General features: G+C 47.2%; 1 protein-coding gene across 4 annotated transcripts in view; it reads right to left on the bottom strand.

Moving 5' to 3' along the window:
• The window catches only part of glb1 (galactosidase, beta 1), a 137,853-nt gene that overhangs the window by 17,589 nt on the left and 97,115 nt on the right, over positions 1-23,149 (bottom strand). For all 4 annotated transcript variants that reach the window (XM_085989179.1, XM_085989177.1, XM_085989175.1 and 1 more), the window contains one exon: positions 14,791-15,848. In XM_085989179.1, the coding sequence (XP_085845305.1) occupies positions 15,585-15,848 (264 nt within the window). In that variant the 3' untranslated portion in view covers positions 14,791-15,584. The remainder of the gene's footprint in view (positions 1-14,790; positions 15,849-23,149) is intronic.

Here is a 23,149-nt window from a genome sequence, read left to right as displayed (position 1 = left end):
GCATACTTTGTCCTTAAACCAGCAGTCCTTCTGATCATGGGTTGTTCTGCCGCAGCGATAGCACTTTTCTGCTCCATACGCCATTTCATTAGCGCTGTATTCTTGTGGTTTCTGTTGTATTTCCGCAGCTCCCCGTGCTGCTGCTTCGTAGGATACTGCCACGCTGAAAGCCTGTTCTAGCGTCAGGTCCTTTTCCGAAAGTAGTCGTTTCTGGGTTCCTTCACTCTGGAGCCCGCAGACAAACTTATCCCGTAAGGTGTCTGCCAGTCCTGCTCCGAACTGGCAGTGCTTCGATAACTTGCGTAGTTCCGTAAGATAGTCAGCATTGTTCTCATCTTTGTGCTGGTTTCTTTTATGGAACTTGAATTTTTCTGCTATCAGCAGCGGTGTAGGGTTTAGGTGTTCCTGTAAGATATTAACAATCTCTTCAAAACTTTTCTCCATTGGTTTAGCTGGGGTAATTAAATTCCGCAATAGGCCGTACGTTCTCGCGCCCATTGGCCACCTCATTGGCATTGCAGTACACTTCAATTCTTTCCACATACGTGGTCCAGTCTTCTACCTCGTTGCCACTCTTCGGCATCTTGGGTGATTTAAAATGGCGCCTCCCGCGCTTTTTCTTCTTCCTCAATGTAATAAAATGGCGCCTCCCGCGCTTTTCCTTCTTCCCCAATGGAATAAAATGGCGCCTCCCGCGCTTTTCCTTCTTCCCCTTGCTGCCACGCTGCTCCTAGCGTTATACAGGGTAATGGTGGCGACCCGCGGCTTCGGCGCGTCTCACTTTTCCTTCCCCGCGTTCTATCCTCTCCACGCTGCCCTGTTCTTGAGCACCTGTGCACTCCACTCTCTCTCTCTCTCTCTCTTCCTCCTGACGACGCTGCACGGCCCCTTTGCAGAGCCGCTCAATCGAGCCCGAGCCCGCCACAGTCCGGAAGGGTCAGCGCACTACCTGCTACCAGCACGACTTGCTGGAACACCTCGACTGGGGAGCCAGGCCCAGCTCTCCACAGCCTCCCCTGCAACTCTCTGATGGATCCCTGGGCAGTTGCCCGCGGTCGACGCCAGCCGTTCTGACTTCGACCTCCAAGAAGCTTCTCTTCAGGGAAAAGATCCCCGTGAGGTGATGCAGTACTGCAGGTGAGTTCAAACCTGCCCGTCGCCAGTGTAGTGTCCGACGAACAATAATACTCAGACTGCAGGAGAACAATAAAACAGCTATTTACTGAACAGAGAGTAATTCAAGACTGAAGTACAGAAGCCTGCTATGGCTTTATATACAGGGGTGGTCACTGCCGGTACTGCAGTATAGAATCAGTTCTTCTCTTAAAGGTACATACACAACAATATCCAACTCTTTCTTGAATATATTTAATGAACTGGCCTCCACTGCCCTCTATGGCAGAGAATTCCACAGGTTCACCACTCTCTGGGTGAAGAAATTCCTCCTCATTTCAGTCCTAAATGTCCTACCCCTTATCCTTAGACTATGACCCCTGGTTCTGGACTCCCCGACCATCGGGAACATCCTTCCAGCATCTAGTCTGTCCAGGCCTGACAGAATTTTATAGGTTTCGATGAGAGCCCCTCTCAATCTTCTAAACTCCAGTGAGTATAAGCCCAATCGACACAATCTCTCCTCATACGTCATTCCTGCCATCCCAGGTATCAGCCTGGTGAATCTTCGCTGCACTCCTTCCATGGCAAGAATGTCCTTCCTCAGATAAGGCGACCAAAACTGCACACAATACTCAAGGTGCGGTCTCACCAAGGCCCTGTACAACTGTAGCAAGACATCCTTGTTCCTGTACTCGAACTCTCCTGCTACGAAGGCCAACATACCATTTGCCTTCTTAACCGCCTGCTGCACCTGCATGCTTACCTTCAGCAACTGGTGCACAAGAACACCCAGGTCTCTTTGCACTTCCCCTTCTCCCAATCTATTGCCATTCAAATAATAATCTGCCTTCCTGTTTTTGCCACCAAAGTGGATAACCTCACATTTATCCACATTAAAGTACATTTGCCATGTTTCTGCCCAATCACCTAACCTATCCAAATCGTACTGGAGTTTCATGACATCCTCCTCACTGCATACCCTCCCACCCAGCTTTGTGTCGTCTGCAAATTTGGAGATATTACATCCAATTCCCTCGTCCAGATCATTAATATATATTGTGAACAGCTGGGGTCCTAGGACCGATCCTTGCGGTACCCCACTAGTCACTGCCTGCCACTCGGAAAATGACCCGTTTATTACAACTCTTTGCTTTCTGTTCGCCAACCAGTTCTCTATCCAAGTCAATACCTTGCCCCCAATCCCATGTGCCTTAATTTTGCACGCTAATCTCTTATGCGGGACCTTATCAAAAGCCTTCTGAAAGTCCAAATACACCACATCTACTGGTTCTCCCTTATCTATTTTACCAGTTACATCCTCAAAAAAATTCCAGTAGATTAGTCAAGCATGATTTACCTTTTGTAAATCCATGTTGACTTTGTCCGATCCTGTCACTGCTTTCCAAGTGCTCTGCTATTACATCTTTTATAATGGACTCTAGCATTTTCCCCACTACCGATGTCAGGCTTACCGGTCTATAATTCCCCGCTTTTTCTCTGCCACCTTTTTTGAATAGCGGGGTAACATTAGCTACCCTGCAATCCATGGGTACTGTTCCAGAGTCTATTGAGTTCTGGAAGATGACCAGCAATGCATCTACTATTTCTAGGGCCACTTCCTTAAGTACCCTGGATGTAGATTATCAGGCCATGGGGATTTATCGGCCTTCAGTCCCATCAATTTTCCTAACACCATTTCCCTACAAATACTGATTTCTTTCAGTTCCACCCTTTCATCAGATCCTATGTTCCCCGGTATTTCTGGGAGGTTATTTTTGTCCTCCTTTTTGAAGACAGAACCAAAATATGTATTTAGTTGGTCTCCCATTTCTTTGTTCCCCATTATAAATTCCCCCGATTCTGACTGCAAGGGACCTACACTTGACTTCACCAATCTTTTTCTCTTCACATATCTATAAAAGCTTTTACAGTCAGTTTTTATGTTCCCTGAAAGCTTACTCTCATATTCTATTTTCCCTTTCTTAATTCATCCCTTTGTCCTCCTTTGTTGAATCCTAAACTGCTCCCAATCCTCAGGATTATTGCTTTTTCTGGCCAATTTGTATGTCCTCTCCTTGGATCTTATGCTATCCCTAATTTCCCTTGTTAGCCACGGTTGAGTCACCTTTTTTGTTTTATTTTTATGCCAAACTGGGATGAACAACTTCTGTAGTTCATCCATTCGGCCTTTGAATGTTTGCCATTGCCTATCCACCGTCAACCCTTTGAGTGCCATTCCCCAATCAATCCTACCCAACTCGCTCCTCAGGCCATCGTAGTTTCCTTTAGTTAAATTGAGGACCCTAGTTTCTGAGTCAACTACTTCATTCTCCATCTTAATGAAGAATTCGATCATATTATGATCGCTCTGACCCAAGGGGCCTTGTACAACAAGATTTCTAATTAATCCTTTCTCGTTACATAATACCCAATCTAAGATGGCCTGATCTCTGGTTGGTTCCTCGACATATTGGTCCAGGAAACCATCCCGTAAACACTCCAGGAATTCCTCCTCCACAGTATTGTTACTAATTTGGTTAGCCCAATCTATATGTAGATTAAAGTCACCCATGATGACTGCTGTGTCCTTATTACACTCTTCTTTAATTTCCCTTTTAATGCCATCCCCAACCTCCGCCTTACTGTTTGGAGGTCTATATACCACTCCCACTAATGTTTCTTTCCCCTTAGTATTTCTCAATTCTACCCATACAGATTCCACATCATCAGAGCTAATATCCTTCATTACAATTGTGTTAATCCCTTCTTTAACCAGTAATGCTACCCCTCCTCCCTTTCCTTTTTGCCTATCTTTCCTGAATATCGAATACCCCTGGATGTTGAGTTCCCAGTCTTGGCCATCCTTGAGCCACGTTTCCGTAATCCCAACCAAATCATATTTGTTTACCTCTATTTGTGCAGCCAATTCATCCACCTTATTACAAATGCTCCTCGCATTAAGACACAAAGCCTTCAGGCTTGTTTTTTTAACGCTCTTAGACCTATTAGAATTATTATTTACTGTGGCCACGTTTGATTTAAACCGTTGATTTCTCTGACTGCCACTTTTGTTTTTCTCCTTCCTATCTTTTGCTTTTATCCTTGTTTCCCTTTCCTCTGTCTCCCTGCTCAGGTTCCCAACCCCCTTCCATTTTAGTTTAAACCCTCCCCCACAGCACTAGCAAACACTCCCCCTAGGACATCGGTTCCAGCCCTGCCCAGGTGCAGACCGTCCTGTTTGAACTGGTCCCACCTCCCCCAGAACCGGTTCCAATGTCCCAGGAACTTGAATCCCTCCCCCTGGCACCATTCCTCTAGCCACGTATTCATCTGAAGTATCCTTCTATTTCTACTCTGACTAGCACGTGGCACTGGTAGCAATCCTGAGATTACTACCTTTGAGGTCCTGTTTTTTAATTTACCTCCTAACTCCCTATATTCCGCTTTTAGGACCTCATCCCGCTTTTTACCTATATCGTTGGTGCCTATATGCACCACGACAACTGGCTGTTCACCCTCCCCTTCCAAGATGTTCTGCAGCCGCTCGGAGACATCCTTGACCCTTGCACCAGGGAGGCAACACACCATCCTGGAGTCTCGTTTGCGGTCGCAGAAACGCCTATCTATTCCCCTTACAATTGAATCCCCTATTACTATAGCTCTACCACTCTTTTTCCTCCCATTCTGTGCAGCAGAGCCACCCCTGGTGCCAGGAAGTTGGCTGCTGCTGCCTTCCTCTGATAAGCCATCCCCCCCAACAGTACTCAAAGTGGTGTATCTGTTGGAGAGGGGGGTGGCCACAGGGGACCCCTGCACTACCTGCCTGCGCCTAGTACTCTGCCTGTTGGTCACCCGTTCCCTTTCTTCCTGTCCAACCTCTACCTGTGGTGTGTCCAACTTCCTAAACGTGCTATTCACGATGTCCCGAGCATCGTGAATGCTCCAGTATTCATCCAATCGCAGCTCCAGCGCCGCAATGCGGTCTGTCAGTAGCTGCAGCTGGGTGCACTTCCTGCACACGTAGTTGTCAGGGACACAGGAAGTGTCCCCGAGTTCCCACATATCGCAGGAGGAGCAGATCACAGGGCCGGGCTGTACTGCCATGACTTACCCTTTAATTAATTGAGTTTAAATTAAATCAATCAATCCCACTAATTACACTACAGTTAAATAGTTTAGCAACAGTCCCCGCTACACCAGAAAGGCCTTAGAAACTATAGACCAGAGTTAAAGTTTAAAAAAGAGAAATACTCACCAACCACTTACCTGCTTCCTGCAGACGTCACACTTTGATTACTTTTTACCTCTGTCCCCCACTGCTGAATTGGTCGGGCCTCGCTCCTTGCTGCCGGTTTTAAGCTCTGCCACGCTCGATGCTGCTCTCACCCAGGTCCAGGCTCTGTGGTCGGGCCTCGCTCCTCGCTGCCGGTTTTATGCTCTGCCGCGCTCGATGCTGCTCTCACCCAGGTCCAGGCTCTGTGGTCGGGCCTCGCTCCTTGCTGCCGGTTTTAAGCTCTGCCGCGCTCGATGCTGCTCTCACCCAGGTCCAGGCTCTGTGGTCGGGCCTCACTCCTCGCTGCCGGTTTTAAGCTCTGCCACGCTCGATGCTGCTCTCACCCAGGTCCAGGCTCTGTGGTCGGGCCTCACTCCTTGCTGCCGGTTTTAAGCTCTGCCGCGCTCGATGCTGCTCTCACCCAGGTCCAGGCTCTGTGGTCGGGCCTCGCTCCTCGCTGCCGGTTTTAAGCTCTGCCGCGCTCGATGCTGCTCTCACAAGTGGTCTCACTAGGGCCCTATATAATTGCAGCAAGACAACTTTACTCTCTGGTATTCTCTGCAACATCGACCAACTGTCCTTGCCTGATTGCAAAACTGTGAAGCAGACAACATGTTACCATAATTCGCAAGGCGGTGCTAGGTACATCCTGCGGGGCCCCTACCCAGACACTAGAACCCTACATTGAACATACCAATGGCTTATTCACTGAAGCACTGGTGGTCCTTAGAAGAGGCATTGTGAGCCATTGCAGTAGCGGGAATCCCTTGGTCATCCAGCCGCCATCCCGGCCTTTGACCCCACTACAGGTATTGACATAGAGCTGGGGCACTGGATTGGTGCAGTAGAAAGGCATCAAGATAGCTCCAAGCGTGTTGCGAATTCATGCACAAGAAGCTGTGCCTGCCATCCCAAATGAGTTGCACATTCAGGGAAATGAAAGTCTTTGCTGTTCATATATATTTGGGGGTTTACATTTGGGGCACGCAATGCCACATGGGTGGAATCAAAAACCCCGACAACCCTGGGGAAGGAGCAATTCTGAAAACTCGATGGCCCTCTTAGGATCTGTGTGGGAGCACTGTTTAAATTGTATAAACCGAGCCGCGGTGTCAAAGAGGGCATTGGGTGACTTGTTCCCTTATAAACAAATGTGCAGCAAATTGGCTGATCTGACAGTGGTGCCCTGCAGCTGTCCAGACTGAGCCTGGAGCAGAACAGTGGAGAACGGTAATAACAACAGAAAATGCTGGAAAAACTCAGCAAGTCAGGCAACATCCGTGGAGAGAAATTTGAGTTGACGTTTCGGGTTTGACCCTTCTTCAAAACTGGAGAGAAAAGGAACTAGATCGAAGGCAGGGCTGCGATCGGACAAAAGAATAAAAGAACCAAAAGAAGTAAAAGAGATTAGAAGCTAGACGAGATGGTAATAGGCTGTGATTAGGTGTAAAGTGTACTGGCAGGGCAAAAGATAGCTGCCAGGTGTGAGAGAGAAACAAAAGGAAAGGGGGGGGGAAAGGAAAGGAGTGGAAAAATATAAGTGAAAATGAAATGGGGGCCGAGGTTATGATCTGAAATTGTTGAACTCGATATTGAGACCGGAAGGCTGCAGAGTGCCTAATCGGAAGATGAGGTGCTGTTCCTCGAGTTTACGTTGAGCTTCCGTGGAACAGTACAAGAGGCCAGGGACGGTGAGGTCCGAGTGGGAATGGAGCGGTGAATTGAAATGACAGGCGACCGGAAGCTCTCTCACACCTGGCAGCTATCTTTTGCCCTGCCAGTACACTTTACACCTAATCACAGCCTATTACCATCTCGTCTAGCTTCTAATCTCTTTTACTTCTTTTGGTTCTTTTATTCTTTTGTCCGATCGCAGCCCTGCCTTCGATCTAGTTCCTTTTCTCTCCAGTTTTGAAGAAGGGTCAAACCCGAAACGTCAACTCAAATTTCTCTCCACGGATGTTGCCTGACTTGCTGAGTTTTTCCAGCATTTTCTGTTGTTATTTCAGATTTCCAACATCTGCAGTATTTTGCTATCGTACTAGTGTTTGGTTCACTGCCACACCTCTTCTAGGAATGCCTACCTTGAAGAAGTTCTGCTCTTCTCTGCGACGGGATCTCCGTTTGGCTCTTCAACCTTGTTCATCTTCATTACTTTCAGTTTCCCTTCTCGTGTTTGATCAGGTATCTGCCAAGACTCGGTTTCACAGCCACATCATTTTCCTCAGCAACTGTCTCCGGTTCAGTCCGTAAGGGTGACCCCGAGCTTCCGGTCGCCTGTCATTTCAATTCACCGCTCCATTCCCACTCGGACCTCACCGTCCTTGGCCTCTTGTACTGTTCCACGGAAGCTCAACGTAAACTCGAGGAACAGCACCTCATCTTCCGATTAGGCACTCTGCAGCCTTCCGGTCTCAATATCGAGTTCAACAATTTCAGATCATAACCTCGGCCCCCATTTCATTTTCACTTATATTTTTCCACTCCTTTCCTTTCCCCCCCCCCCTTTCCTTTTGTTTCTCTCTCACACCTGGCAGCTATCTTTTGCCCTGCCAGTACACTTTACACCTAATCACAGCCTATTACCATCTCGTCTAGCTTCTAATCTCTTTTACTTCTTTTGGTTCTTTTATTCTTTTGTCCGATCGCAGCCCTGCCTTCGATCTAGTTCCTTTTCTCTCCAGTTTTGAAGAAGGGTCAAACCCGAAACGTCAACTCAAATTTCTCTCCACGGATGTTGCCTGACTTGCTGAGTTTTTCCAGCATTTTCTGTTGTTATTTCAGATTTCCAACATCTGCAGTATTTTGCTATCGTACTAGTGGAGAACGGTGGTCACTTCCCCCCACAGTGAGAGCTGTCCGTGCTGCCGTCTTTAGTTTAGAAATCTGGCTGCAGCGATGAACAGAGCTCCTCCAAAACTTCCCGACTGAAGGGCAGCTCCTGGAAAAAGCCTCGGAAAGTGCAGCTGGGCGTCGACATCCTGCTGGATGGGCAATACCGGGGTGGCCTGGTTCTCCTTTAACGCTGCCCAATTAATCTGCCTTCCCTTACCGCCTCCTGCTGCTCTTCTTCCTCCAACATATAAATCACGTAGAGTGGGATCCCCAGTGGGCAGCTCTCACACCCAAGCTCAGTAATTAGGTTGAATCTGAATGCTTTCCAAGGATAATTCAGAATGAAGGGAAAGGGTTTCCTGAGTAAATGAATGAAAACATTTTCATAATATCGGCAGAGTCGAGATATGGCCAAACATCTCCATAAGCAATCTCAGAATATAAGGGAAAGCTTCTTGGGTACAAGAGTGAACAAACAAATCTACAATACCGGTAGTAAATTCCAAGTCTTCAGAAGCAATCTCAGTTGAGAAGTCTCCCTTGAACCAAGTACTTTCCCCCTTGATGAACAGGTCTTGCAAAACTGTGCCTTTTAAGCACGGACGCGCATTCACCAGGGCAGACGGGAATGTTGAAGACACGGAGTTTAGGACGAGTGTTCTCATTTCATGCGGCTGGCACTGGGAGGATGGACATTTCTTCAGCACACCCTGAAACTGAATGGAATTTGTCCTGGGGCGCTGCTGTAGCAGAAACCCATTGTAAATCAGAAATTGCAGACCCCGCAAAGGCATAATTGCTGAATTGCACCCCCTTTCAATCCAGACATTTTGGGCTTATGAGCCTATGGGGGTACAATTGGTCTTCGGCAGGAGTGGAAATGGGCAATAGCAAAATTTCCAGGGATGAAAAAATCGGGAGAGTTGTAAAGCACTTTGGGACGTCCAGTGGTCATGAAAGGCTCTATATAAATGCAAGTCTTTCGTTCTGTTTTGTGCTACTGTAGGGGGTTTTGGTTTGGGGTTTGTGTCTGGCCAGTCAGGCGTATCTGAGCTGCTCCAGCCCCGTGCGGTTCGAATCGCTTCCCCTCTGGTTCTGACCACCGGACTTATTACGAGCAGCGATATAAACAAAACGAGACCAGTGGTTTGGTGCAAAGGAAACCAATGTTTATTAAAAATAGAGAAAAATAAACACTATACAGAGAAAATCACTATGTATGTAACACAATTACACTTAGCGGGGGAGGAGAAATGGACACATTGAGGGAAAATGACTAAAATGAGAATTTTAGCAATCCCCTTTATTCCCACCCTTTACACCTATCTAAGTTGTCTTGCGATGGGCCAGAAAGTTTATGCTCACCAGTCTCGGATGTTAGAATGCCTGCTCTGTGCCCCATGGCCTGCCGATGTCTTTAGGGTTTTCACCGCCCAGAGCAGAGACACCCCAGTGATTCAAAGGTAACTGTCGGTATCCTGCTTCCCTGGACAGGCCTCTTCATCGTCGATCTTCTTGATGGTAAGGCAGGGCACCGGAGTCCAGGCGAGAGAGAGATGGCTTCCTGAGGGACTACTTATACCCCTTTCTGGGAGCCCTCATCACTCGCCAGATCAGCTTGTTTCTTTGTCTGACCTGGACGTGTTGAAGTCTATACAAAGGAAACCGATCTGGGCCCATCAACCTGGATGGCCGGTTAATCGGTCTTTAAACGTCCCATAAGTGTTTTCCTTTGTGTAACTGGTCTTGTGATGGGGCCATTCCAGTTTTAATGCCCCGTTGATCTAAACAGTGTTGAAGTCAGCTAACGAAGGTCTGAATGCAGCTATTACCCATTGATTATCTGTGCAAACGGCCTTGATGGGTTTTAATCAGAGGCCCGAATGTCACTGTTTGCTTCTCATACATAAATGCAGAAGGCCTGTCGGCCTTCTAATTTCTGGAACATTCCTTCTTTGTCAGTCCAAACCTGAACTTTGCAGGCCTTGGCCATGAGGTTGACCGTAGCCATCTTGTTGGGCCCTGGAGCCCTGGATTTTAAACTCAGTCCAGCCAGGGTTTCTCCAATGAGCCAGAAGTAAATCTTCAGGGGAGACATGAAATTTGCAAATCCTTTCACTACCACTGAAGACCAATGTTACCCCCTATATGATTTTATGATTCTATAACTTTTCATATGTCATGTTTTCTTTATCCTTTTTCATTGAATTTTCCCTGTTATGCTTTGCAATCCAGTTCTATGTCCCACTTGCTTATTTCTCTGATGAAATTTCTTCACTCAGAGGGTGGTGAATCTTTGGAATTCTCTACCCCAGAGGGCTGTGGAGGTTCAGTCGTTGAGTATATTCAAGACAGAGATCGATAGATTTTTGGATACTAAGGGACTCAAGGGATATGGGGATAGTGCAGGAAGGTGGAGTTGAGGTAGAAGATCAGTCATGATGTTATTGAATGGCGGAGCAGGCTCGAAGAGCCAAATGGTCGACTCCTGCTCCTATTTCTTGTGTGTCTCTTTCTGTCACTGTCCATTTTGATTTGTTTACTTACCTTTCCCTTTCTCTGCATTTGTCCTACTATTTTCCTTTTTCTTCTGTTTGTCTTTATTAAGGTGTCGTATTTGCCATATCCGGCACCATTTTAGATTTATTTCCACAGTGGTGATGTTGGGTAAACCTGTGCAATAATTTCCGATTGACTTTTTCCTTGCCAGGAAAATGCCCATTAAAAACAGGACTTGCATATGGGTGAAGATGCCTTTTGCACAATTACACAAATTACAATGAACATTTTTTTAAACCACATTTCTGTAATGTTTATCAGGTGTAATATCTGTTTAACACAATTACTGGCAGTCGCACAGTGTGCTTGTGCTGCTAATGAGAGCACCAACTCCCAGAAGGTGTGATTGGTGCATACTGACACCCAACAGATCTTACACAGGATAAGAAGCAGCATGGATAGAATACTTCACTGTGACAGTTAGCAGAAATAATCATTGAAAATCAAACCTTCAAATTTAGCTAAATGCTGCATTATTCCCACACAACTCCATTTCCCCACCTGTTCCATATCCCTTGATAACCTTACCGAACAAACGTCTATTGATCTCAGTCTTGAAAAAGTGTTCCCTGATTTCACTCCTAAATGGCCGAGTTCTAATTTTAAGATTGTGCCCTCTTATTCTGGATTTCCCCGCCAGAGGAAATTGTTTCTCTGCATCTTCCCTATCGAATTTCTTATTACTTTCTTCGTAACCCATTTTCACTTTTTGTAGCCCTCCCAGTCCCCTGGATTTCCACTTTTCCTTGCATTTGTGCAAGTCTTTTCTTTTAGCTTGTTACTGTCTCTTCCTCATTTGTTGACCACGGTTGCTTACCCCACACAAAGTGCAGCCTTTACCTTTCCGTGTTATACTAGCTCCGTATCACATTAAATAGTTCTCTGAATATATCCCGTCGTTTGTCTGTAGATTTACTCATTAACAGCTCAGCCCATTTTACTGTGGCTAATTAATTTCTCATCCCTTTGAAGTTTGCCTTGCTTAAATTTAAAACGCTAGTTTGTGACTCAACCTTCTCCCTCTCAAACCTAATATCAATTTCAATCATATTTTGGTCTCACTATTTGCATGATGCTTCCTTACCGTCAGATTGTTGATTAATTTTGGTTCATTACACACCACTATATCCAGTGCGAACTGTGCCTTTCGGTTCTAAAACACATCATTCTAGGAAACTGTCCCCGAATACATTCTAGAAATCCATTGCCTTTATTACTTGAGCTGTTCTGCTTCTACGATGGAAATTAAAAGCGCTCATTATGACTACTTTGTTTTTGCTACATGCTCTCCTGACCTCTCATTTATACATCCCCCGACCCCCACATCACTACTATCAGGAGTTCAGCAGACTGTGAACAGTTTTGATCTCCTTATCTGAGAAAGGACATACATGCCTTAGAGGTGGTGTAACGAAGGTTCACTAGATTGATTCCTGGGATGAGAGGGTTGTCCTATGAGGAGAGATTGAGTAGATTGGGCCGATACTCTCTGGAGTTTAGAAGAATGAGAGGTGATCTCATTGAAACATATAAGATTCTGAGGGGGATTGACATGGTAGATGCTGAGAGGTTGTTTCCCCTGGCTGGAGAGTCTAGAACTAGGGGGCATAGTCTCAGGATGGGGGGTCGGCCATTTAAAACTGTGATAAGGAGGAATTTCTTCACTCAGAGGGTTGTGAATCTTTGGACTTCTCTGCCCCAAAGGGCTGTGGATGCTGAGTCATTGACTATATTCAAGGCGGAGATCGATAGATTTTTGGACTATAGAGGAAATCATAGAAACATAGAAGATAGGAGCAGGAGTAGGCCATTCGGCCCTTCGAGCCTGCTCCGCCATTCAATGAGATCATGGCTGATCATCCAAATTCAGTACCCTGTCCCTGCCTTCTCCCCATATCCCTTTAGACTTAAGAAATATATCCAACTCCTTTTTGAATATATTTAATGAACTGGCCTCCACCGCCCTCTGTGGCAGAGAATTCCACAGGTTCACCACTCTCTGGGTGAAGAAATTCCTCCGCATTTCAGTCCTAAATGGCTTACCCCTTATCCTTAGACTATGACCCCTGGTTCTGGACTCCCCGGCCATCATAAACATCCTTCCTGCATCTAGTCTGTGCAGGCCTGACAGAATTTTATAGGTTTCGATGAGATCCCCTCTCAATCTTCTAAACTCCAGTGAGTATAAGCCCAATTGACCCAATCTCTCCTCATACGTCATTCCTGCCATCCCAGGTATCAGCCTGGTGAATCTTCGCTGTACTCCTTCCATGGCAAGAACGTCCTTCCTCGGGTAAGGCGACCAAAACTGCACACAATACTCAAGGTGCGGTCTCACCAAGGCCCTGTACAGCTGTAGCAAGACATCCTTGTTCCTGTACTCGAATCCTCTCGCTACGAAGGCCAACATACCATTTGCCTTCTTAACCGCCTGCTGCACCTGCAGCGACTGGTGCACAAGAACACCCAGGTCTCTTTGCACTTCCCCTTCTCCCAATCTATTGCCATTCAAATAATAAGGGATATGGGGAGCAGGCGGCAAAGTGGAATTGAGGTCTAAGATCAGCCATGATCTTACTGAATGGCAGAGCAGGCATGAAGGGCCAAATGGCCTACTCCTGCTCCTAATTCTTATGTAGGCGACTCCTATCAGAGGTTTGGTTCCTTTGTTGTTCTTTAACTCTACCCATAGTGTTTCCATTGCCTGATCACTCTTACTGAAGTCCTTTATTTCCACTGCAATAATTGTGCCCATTATCAATATTACTACTCTCCTTCCTTTCCTAATATCCTGTCCCTTCTAAAGATATTACAGCCTGGAATATTTAGCTCTCAATAATGCTCAGGTAATATCCAGCTCTCTCTGATGGCTGCTACATCATAGTAGGCAGGGAGCAGTACAGCCTTTTGAGGTATGACGGACAAAAAATTGGACGAGAGATGCTGGTTCTTTTAACCCTGCTGCATTGGGTATGCACGTTAGAAATGAACATCTTGTATGATGCCTCACTTTATGTTTCTCCAATTTTGCTCCTTCCATTTCCTCCTCCACTTCCTCCTCAATACACAGGAAGAGTGAATTTGGGAAATCCAGTTCTCCAATCCAAAAAATAACTTTCTCCAGGACTCACTATAAGTGGCAAGAGAAAATCCAGAGCAGCAAAGAGCAAAAAAAAAAAATCGATGTCCAGCATGTTTTTCCAACTGAGATGGCCTCCAGTAGTCGCCTGGGGCTGCTGCTATGCTGCCCATACCGCCACTTATGTAGTGGTGGATTGGGTTTAGGGCGATTGCTGAGGGACATTGCGCAGAAACTTTTCCACCCACTGCCACGTACATGTGACAGGGCAGGCTCCGGGCGGGCAGTACTGCAGACTGGCAGGTTCTCAAAAATAATTTGGATGCAACTTTTTGCAGCGCAAGGCCCACGAATGTTCTTCCTGGCCCCAAAGTAATCTTCCAGCCCGTCCACACAACCCCATTTCCCCCAACCCCAACACCCTGCATCAGAACCACCTGAAATCCCCCTCACACCAATCAACAAACTGCCTGGAACAGCTTTCACAGCTCAATGGCAGAGACCATTGCACCTTTTAAGGAAAAAATTGGATAAATATTTGAAGCAGAGGAAGATACGGGTTATGGGGAATTGTGCGTGGGGCAGATTAGTTTTGGATTGGTCCAGCAAAGACCAGCATAGACACAATGGGGTGAATGGCCTCTTTCTGTGCTGTACACTTCGTCAGTTATATTTCATCACTCCCTCTGGAAAAAAACATTGCTGAAAAACCCACACTGAATCCATCCACAGTGCCCGTCACCTTAATTCAACCTAATACAAAAACCTCAACTCCCAGTAACATCAAAAGGACTTTGCACAAAGCTTGGCCTGCACCCGACAGAGATGTCTAATTGCGAATGTTTACCTAATTCTTTCCACCATGAAGCCTCCCCTTTTAAACAGCGGCTGTATTTTTTTTGCATGGTTAACTAATCTGGTGCTTTACCCAAGTGGTTCCCCTGAGGCAGTAACGGGGCAGTAGGTGTGTCGCCGTCTCGGCGAGCTTGCACACCAGTCGGGCTCGCTTAGGGTTGCAGTTCATTCACTGCTGTGGGGACAGCTGGCCCCGCCCGCCTTCAGGAATCTTGTGCAGTCAAGGAGGAGAGCAGGATGGCGATAAATGCGGAGCCTTCTGGGGAGAGAACGACCAACGTCCACCGTCTGTTCCGTTCGACATTAAGAACCTATTACACATAGGTAAATTAGTAAACTGAGAACATTAAAATCTTTCAGTGCTCACCAGTTGCATAAAACATACTCACAGAAGGAAGTTTGATTGTCGTCAGGATTTATTTCCTATTTACATTCAATGAAAAATTTACAATCATACCCTGATTTTCTCCAAAGATTGCATTAAATCCAACAAAGATAAATATTAATCTAGCTAGTGCGATTTTGGTGATTGTTATCACCTCAAAATGAGTTTCATTTCTTGGCAATTATTTCTCCAGAGCAAGAGTGTCGAAGGCTCGTTTGGTGCTTTCACCAGTTTCAAGAGCAGATGTAGATCTGCGCAAATGATTCATTACCTGATCTTTGTATTTCCTCCGTGCAGTATTTCCTTATATATTTTTCCTGCATGCCCAAGATGGTTCTGTGCTTGCGACAGTGGTTATTTATCAGCAACTTGAATTAGCAAAGCAAAAAGTGGCACGATAGCATTAGCTCCTGTTAAAAGCGGCAAAAGGCATCATTCTCCGTGCTCACACACTAACCCTTCATTTCAGTTAAACATTTAGTTCATCCATGCCAAAGATGCTTATTGAAAAGTCTGCCTTGCAGGTTAGTGTAAGCTGCTGCACCATCCAGGAGAGGAGCGTCCACAAATTCCACAGCACAGGGTGTGTTGAGCTCTCCTCCACAAGGTGCTTTCTCCAGCTCCAGCACCGTGATGTTGTTAGCTGCAGAGGTACTGAGAATATGAGCAGGGACGTACAGGGTGATTTGGGGCCCTCTAGCCGGCCAGTAGCGACCTAGGTTGAAGCCATTGATCCACACTTGACCCTGGAGAGAAACAAAGGGGGAAAACAAATTACTACAACCCTCCCGACCGGTGGCCTCATAATCCCGAGATTCAGCACGATGAAAATTAATGAGGGGGGGGGGGGGATTCTCAGCGCCTGACCTTTGGGCTGCATTTCACCTACTTGTTAAAAATGACCTCGTCACAGTTTCACAGGGCATTATTCACCATCGGCCCATCATCTTCTGACCAAAGGTCATCGGCCTGAAACGGTAACTCCGCTTCTCTCTCCACAGATGCTGCCTGACCTGCTGAGTGTTCCCAGCATTTTCTGTTTCTATTTCGTCACAGCAAACCCCACTTAAACCACATTTTACGACATTCCATTTGAAAGAACTCCAAATTTCCCCGAGAAGGGCGATTCCCTTCTAAGAATATTCTAACGATCCTCATGCATTTGTGGAAAAAAAAAGGTTTCACTGTGCCAGCCGTGGCCGCACTTTCACCTCCGAGTTAGAAGGTTGCGGGATCAAGCCCCACTCCAAAGACGTGAGCACATACTTTGAGCACTTCAGTGTAGTACCACGCTTGGAGGTGCCGTCTTTCGGCTAAGACACTAAACCCTCGACCCTCTCAGTTGGACGTAAAAGATCCCATGCCACGCCACTTTAGGAAGAAGAGCAAGGGGAGTTCTCCCGATACCTTGGCTAACATTTATCCCTCAATCACCATTACTGAAACAGATTATCTGGTGATTTATATATGAACAGAAAATGCTGGAAATACTCAAGCCGGTCAGGCAGCACCTGCGGAGGGAGAAACAGAGTTAACGTTTCAGGTCGATGACCCTTCGTCAGAACTGGAAAACGTTAAGAGATGTTTTAAGCACACGCAGAGGCAGGGGAAAGGGGAATGGGAGGAGAGAACAAAAGGGAAGGTCTGTGATAGGGTGGAAGGCGGGAGGGATTAAATGACAATGGGGATGATGGTGCGAGGCAAAAAGGAGATGGTAATGGGACAGGTAAAGAAACAAAAAGATGGGTCTGGAGGTGTAAATGGGAATGGCAGAATTACAGCAACAGCTGCCGTCCGAAAAAATGGGGGCAGAGGTTATGATCGGAAATTGTTGAACTCGATGTCGAGTCTGGAAGGCTGTAAAGTGCGCTTCAGATGGAACTCAAATTTTGAGCCACATAAGCCAATCTTGGCACAAGGATCTGAGACATTAATGGCAGACGGCTGCAGAAACTTCAAGTCTTTTCCATATTGGCACTCGCCTGGCTATAGGTGGAGCTCCGAGGAAGGCCAGGTGAAAACGAGTAAAATGGACGCACAAACTCCGTTGCCACGATTATTTAGCAGGAGGCAGAAAGTGAGGTGGGGCGGGGTGGCGTTTGCAAGGGGGCGGGGTGGGAAGAGAAAATGAAATCCGGGAATGCAGAGGTCAGACTGGCGGGGCCTCATTATAAATTATTTTAAATCCCTATTCCCGCCCGGCAGCCTGTCAGACGGAGGGGCTGGCTGGATACTTGGCGGGAAAGCCAGCGGTAGAAGTCCACAGCTGGGAATCGTCCCATGCAATGGGAAAAGATCAAGGCTTTGGTGGGTGGTGGGGGTGGGAGGGGATCAGAGCACGGCAATCAGGAGGGAGGCAAGGATCGGAGCATGGTTTGGGGGAGGGGGGAGGAGTTCACGAGGAGTGCTCCTCCTCAGCACTCCTGCTCCTCCTGGCCCACAAGCAGCACCATAACAAGCACTTACCTGCCGGAGCCGACTGCTCCAGTCTCCATTTAGCTGCCAGGGTTCCCGAGCACTGGGAAACCCGGCCGTTACAGCGTTAAGTTAAAAAAACAGCCTCCAACTGCACTGTGGGAGCCTCCAAACCATCGTCAACACCTTCACCGAAGCGTACGAGAGCCTGAGCCTTACACTAAACATCCGTAAGACAAAGGTCCTCTACTAACCTGCCCCCGCCACACAGTACTGCTCCCCACCCCCACACCAGCCCCCCCCCCCGACCGATTATCAAAATTCACCACAAGGCCTTGGACAAGGTGGACCACTTTCCATACCTCGGGAGCCTACTGTCAACAAGGGCAGACGTCGATGCCAAGCGCAGGCAGCACAAGGAGCGCACGTCAACCCAAGCACCCCACCCACCCCTTCAACCACCGTCTGCCCCACCTGTGACAGAGACTGTAGGTCCCGCGTTGGACTCATCAGTCACCTGAGAACTCATTTTTAATGTGGAAGCAAGTCATCCTCGGCTCCGAGGGACTGCCTAAGAACGAGAATGGGAGCCTAATTTAACTATTATAACGACGTGTCCTGCTCACAGACACGCCATGCAATCCTCTGCTGTAAAACTGGTGGCATGCATGTATGCAGTGGGTTGGAGTTGTTTTTTGCTATTTTTAATTTTAACCCCCCCCCCACCCATCATTTGTGTACGTGTGTGGGGGGGGGGGGGGGAGGGCGGGTTTAATATCGACCCCAGTATGTCTTCTATGAAGCTTTTCTCTGCAGAAGATTCTATGTTGCCATTTAGCTGCTTCAATACATTCTTAGACATGACCAGGACTTTCCCCTGGAACTTACTGTGTTTTGTATGAGCCCGAAAAAGGTACAAATGAGTCAGCTGGACTGTGACCTTTTCAAAAGTCTTTCTAGACAGCACAAGTGTCTGGACTAGACAATCTCACTCATAATTAGGCCACGGTAAAGGGAGAAACCCTATTACTGGGCCTTGTAGTGTATGTAACCGTCTACCTTTAAGAGACTATTGTATGTAACCGTTCACCTTTAAGAGAACTATTTTAGGTGTGGCACTACTTGTTTGGCTTCTGTATACGGTAATACCGACGGTGACCACACCGGTATATAAGTGCTGTGGCATGATTTATAGGGCAGATTCGCCCTGACCTTCGAATAGTAAAGTCCTGTTGTATGTTACTCCTGAAGTCTGTGTCGTAATTAACTGCACAACCCACAGACTTTACAGTGGCGACGAGTCCGATCGTACCCTGCGGCAACAATAATTTCAAAGCAACGAAAGAGCGTCGAAAAGAGGCAACTGCCCTCGTCATTCGGCTGGGAGAAAACTCAAGGCTGCAGCAATAGAAAGGAGGAAGACTTTAGCGACAAAAACTTCCATCAGCAACAGGCACTGACTGTCCCTTCTGCCACGGTGACTGTGAGTAAGGGAAAGTGAAAAGAATAGCCGGAGGATAAGGGCTGGGCACTCGACCACGGTCGAGGGGGAAAAGGAGCCAGACAAAAAGTCGGGTCCAACGGCGTCGTGAGAGACCGCGACCGGCGGGAAAAGCCGGGCGGTGACCGAAGCCACAAAGCGCTGCGACCGGGAGCGTAGGCGCGGGAAGAGAGAAACTCAGCCGCAGCCGGGGAGAGAAGCACCGGACTGCGAGAGGGCTGGGAGGCGCGATTGGGGTCCGAGCGAGCGGGAGAGGCAGAGCCGACCAAGAGAGACTGCGCAAGAGCCAGTCCAGCGGCTGAACTGTCCTCCGTCAACGGGGTGTAACCAGCGCCGGTAGAGCCGAGCGAGCGGGAGAGAGGCAGAGCCGAGCAAGGGGAACTGTGCGAGAGCCAGTCCAGCGGCTGAACTGTCCTCCGTCAACGGGGTGTACCCAGCGCCGGTAGAGCCGAGCGAGCGGGAGAGAGACAGAGCCGAGCAAGGGGAACTGTGCGAGAGCCAGCCCAGCGGCTGAACCTGTTCGCCGTCAACGGGGTACCCAGAGCCGGTCGCCCTGCCATAAAATAAAAAAGGGAAAGCCTTGAAGCCGACGCGCAGGCTGTGAACCTGAAAGCCAGCGGCCGTCGCCCGTGGGGAAAGTGTACCCCTCCCGCCAGGGAAGAAACGCGGGAAGCCGCCATTAGGCAGGGAAGAAGACAAAAGCGGGAAACCGCCATTGAAGTGGGCGGGGAGAGAAGATAAGAGCGGGAAACCGCCATTTTCGCGGGAAAACCGCCATCTTAGAAAAAAAAAGAAATAATAATTTAAAGAAATACTTGTGTTGTTCCCAAAGAGAGGAAGATGCCTAAGCGTGGTAACATCAACGATGTTAATTCCGAAGTAGAAGACTGGGCCACGTACGTGGAACGCATTGAGATCTATTGTGAGGCCAATAAAATAGAAGAAGATGACAAAGCTATAACCTTGCTGAACTCGATGGGCGCAAAGACATACGGGCTCTTGAAGCATCTACTAGCACCAGCTAAACCGGCGGATCAGACTTTCGATGATATTGTGGCTGTCCTGAAGGACCACTTGAACCCTACACCGTTGATGTTGGCGGAACGATTCAAATTCTATGCGAGAACGCAACGGAAAGACGAAAGCAACGCAGAATACTTGGTCGAACTGCGTAGACTAGCGAAATACTGCCAGTTTGGAGGGAATCTGACAGAGGCATTGCGAGACAAGTTCGTGTGCGGGTTGGCAAAGGAAGGAACGCAAAAGCGACTACTCGAAGAGAACGACCTTACACTTGACAGGGCTGTCCTTATTGCAGCATCGCACGAAGCCGCAGCGAAGGGAACTGCGGAAATGCAGCTAAAGACAGCAGCACTAAGTGTGGATCAAATTACCTCGACAACAACAAAATGCTATCGTTGTGGGAAGACAACACACGACCAGAACCAATGCTGGTTTAAGAACCAGGAATGTAGGAAATGTGGCAAACTGGGTCACATAGCTAAGGTATGCCGGTCAGGGAAGAAGACCAACAACCAAAGGACCAACAACCAAAGGAAGCCATCACAGGAAAAGTACAACAAGGTACACAAGGTGGCTGAGAAGAGTTCAGACGAACAGAATTCAGACTCAGACCCAAACGGCCAGGAGCTGGGTAGTCTGAGAATTCACAATGTGAGTAAGGAAGCTGACCTACAAACTATCTGGGTCATGCTAAAAATAGCTGGAATCCAAGTGAAAATGGAGTTGGACACTGGATCAGCTCTATCAGTCATAAATCGAAGGGATTACCACCGGCTATTCTCACATATACCCTTAAGAGATACCAAGTTCATATTGCAGACATACACGGGGCATAAAGTATACCCCATGGGAAAGATAAGAGTCAAAGTAAGAGATAGGGGTAAAGAACACCCAAGAATGAACTTATATGTACTACATGAGGGAGGACCACCACTTCTAGGACGGGAGTGGATCAAGAAAATAGACATGGAATGGCACTATCTAAAAGCCATAACGAGTGAGGACTCGGTGCAGACAATCAGCTCAGATTCTGAAACGGATGACGATAAGACCAACCCAAATATGAAAGACAAGGCTGAAATGGACTTGCCGACGAAGGTTGGAAAAACGAAGGCATGCATAAAGGCTTATGCTCCAGAGAAGAACAAAGTTTCAGAACAGAACTCCACCGAGCAACGACAACCTAGTTCGACAGAAAATTCTGAGCCTGTTCAAGTTACGGACATATCCATGACGGAAGAACACCGAGCTCGGACTCAAACTTATTTCAAATTACGACAACAATTAGAACAATTGAGTTACCGTCTCGTACAAGAGATGAAAACAATGAAAAAGTTCTATGACACCGAATGGGAGAATCTGGAAAGACAACAGAAGCAGCTAGCTCAAGCAGAGAGCGACCATAGAGCCATCGTGACCAATTACCGATCACATCTCCCTTATGCTGTTCAGGAGTTAGAATATTTGCAGGAAGAAGCAAATAAAGAGGAATCTGCAGGAAGCCAGGATTTTATTCCAGTTCTTCTCTACGACTCCTTACAAGCAGAGTGTGAGAAGTTGAAAGAACAGTATGAACAGGCCCAGGCTACAATTCTGGAAGGGGTTAACTCGGCAACCTCCGAAAAGCTAGTTTCAGTGGAAGCATATGAGCAGCTGAAGGTTGAACATGAGCAAGAAGTCCAAAGGTTGCAGGAAATTCTTGATGAGCTCAAGGCCAAGACAGACTCATCGGTAGAAGTTCCATCCATAGATGAGAAATTAGAGGTGAAAGACATGGCAGAACCTGAAAGACAAGATGTACAAGAACTCATAAAAATATTAAAAGGAAACCCAAGACAAATATGGGGCGGCAATGACCGAGATTCAACAACTTGAAGAACAGATTCAACTGGGAATCTGTTCAGTGGAAGAAAAGAGAACTGTAAGAAACACAGAGACTGTAAGAATGGCCTCTGAACATGAGCTAGAGAGCATCAAGGCGCAACTTCTCCGAGCGCTGGAAGCCAAAGTACAAGAGGAAAAGGTGAAAGCATTGGAGGAAAAGGTGGATGAAATGGAGAAGACTCTGACCCACAGTGTTCCCGTGGAAGAGTTAACGGTCAGCCAACTCCTTCATATGCTGAAGGACAAGACTCTACAATGGGAACAATCTGAACACGAGCTTCAATCTTCAAAGGGAAGGAGTTCGGAGCTCTCAAAAGTTATGGAAATAGCTGAGGTTGCAACACAGATTTTACAGGGATGCCAAAAGTACGCTGAATCACGTCAATGTGAACAGCAGAATGTTGAAACAGCTGCTCCAGTAGAAGGATTGAATAGCCTGATCAATCAATCCCCGAGGGAAGGGGAAGTATTGAAATCACAAACGAGGTCATTAGTGAAGGATTTGCAGGAAACCCAGGAAGAGCGGGATGAATATGAACGCATGAAGAAGTCTCTTCAGGAAAGATGTCTAGGGAGGGAACAACAGTCGGCTAACGTCCAGTTGGGTACGGAAGAAGTAGCAGGCCCTCTCGCTAGACTAGCTCAGGACGACACCGAATATTACCATGACCTGTTGAGTGACACTGAATATTACGAGGATCTGGTCTGCCCAGCTTGTGATGAAAACTCCCAAAGTGCAGAAATCAGGATGAAGCACTTAAAGTCTAAGGAACATAGAGAGATGGTGGCGCTACAGCTGGCAGCTGATAAGGGAGCCCCGAGAGTCTCCAAGAAGCAGAAAAGAAAAAGCAGAAGATGATAACCATCAAAATCATTATCACTCCTACCAGATCATGCGCGTGGGCCCTACAAAGGGAGATAAATCAGTTGGAAAGTAAGAAAAATTACCAAGGCAATACAGCTGTTTGTAAAAGTCAGCATTGCTGGTTCAGCAGGACGAAAGTTCAAGCTGTTACGTCAAGGGGAAGACTAGTGGAGGAGTCACGCTAGCAAGGTGAACCGGCTACACCACAGCGATGTTGTTCGGACCGAGTCAAGACTAGAGACTGAATCTATACACTGTTCCCACAGAGACTGAACCTGTGAACTGTTTCCCACAGAGACTATATCTGTAAATTGTTTACCTGAAGTTGAATATATGTATGTTAATGAGAAATAGTATGT

The sequence above is a fragment of the Somniosus microcephalus genome, chromosome 5 (assembly GCF_052327205.1).
Source record: "Somniosus microcephalus isolate GS21.2 chromosome 5, FLI_Smic_1.0, whole genome shotgun sequence".
NCBI classification, from domain to species: Eukaryota; Metazoa; Chordata; class Chondrichthyes; order Squaliformes; family Somniosidae; genus Somniosus; species Somniosus microcephalus.
The sequence above is the reverse complement of the archived record's forward strand: the minus strand, read 5'-3'. Positions and strand labels throughout refer to the sequence as shown.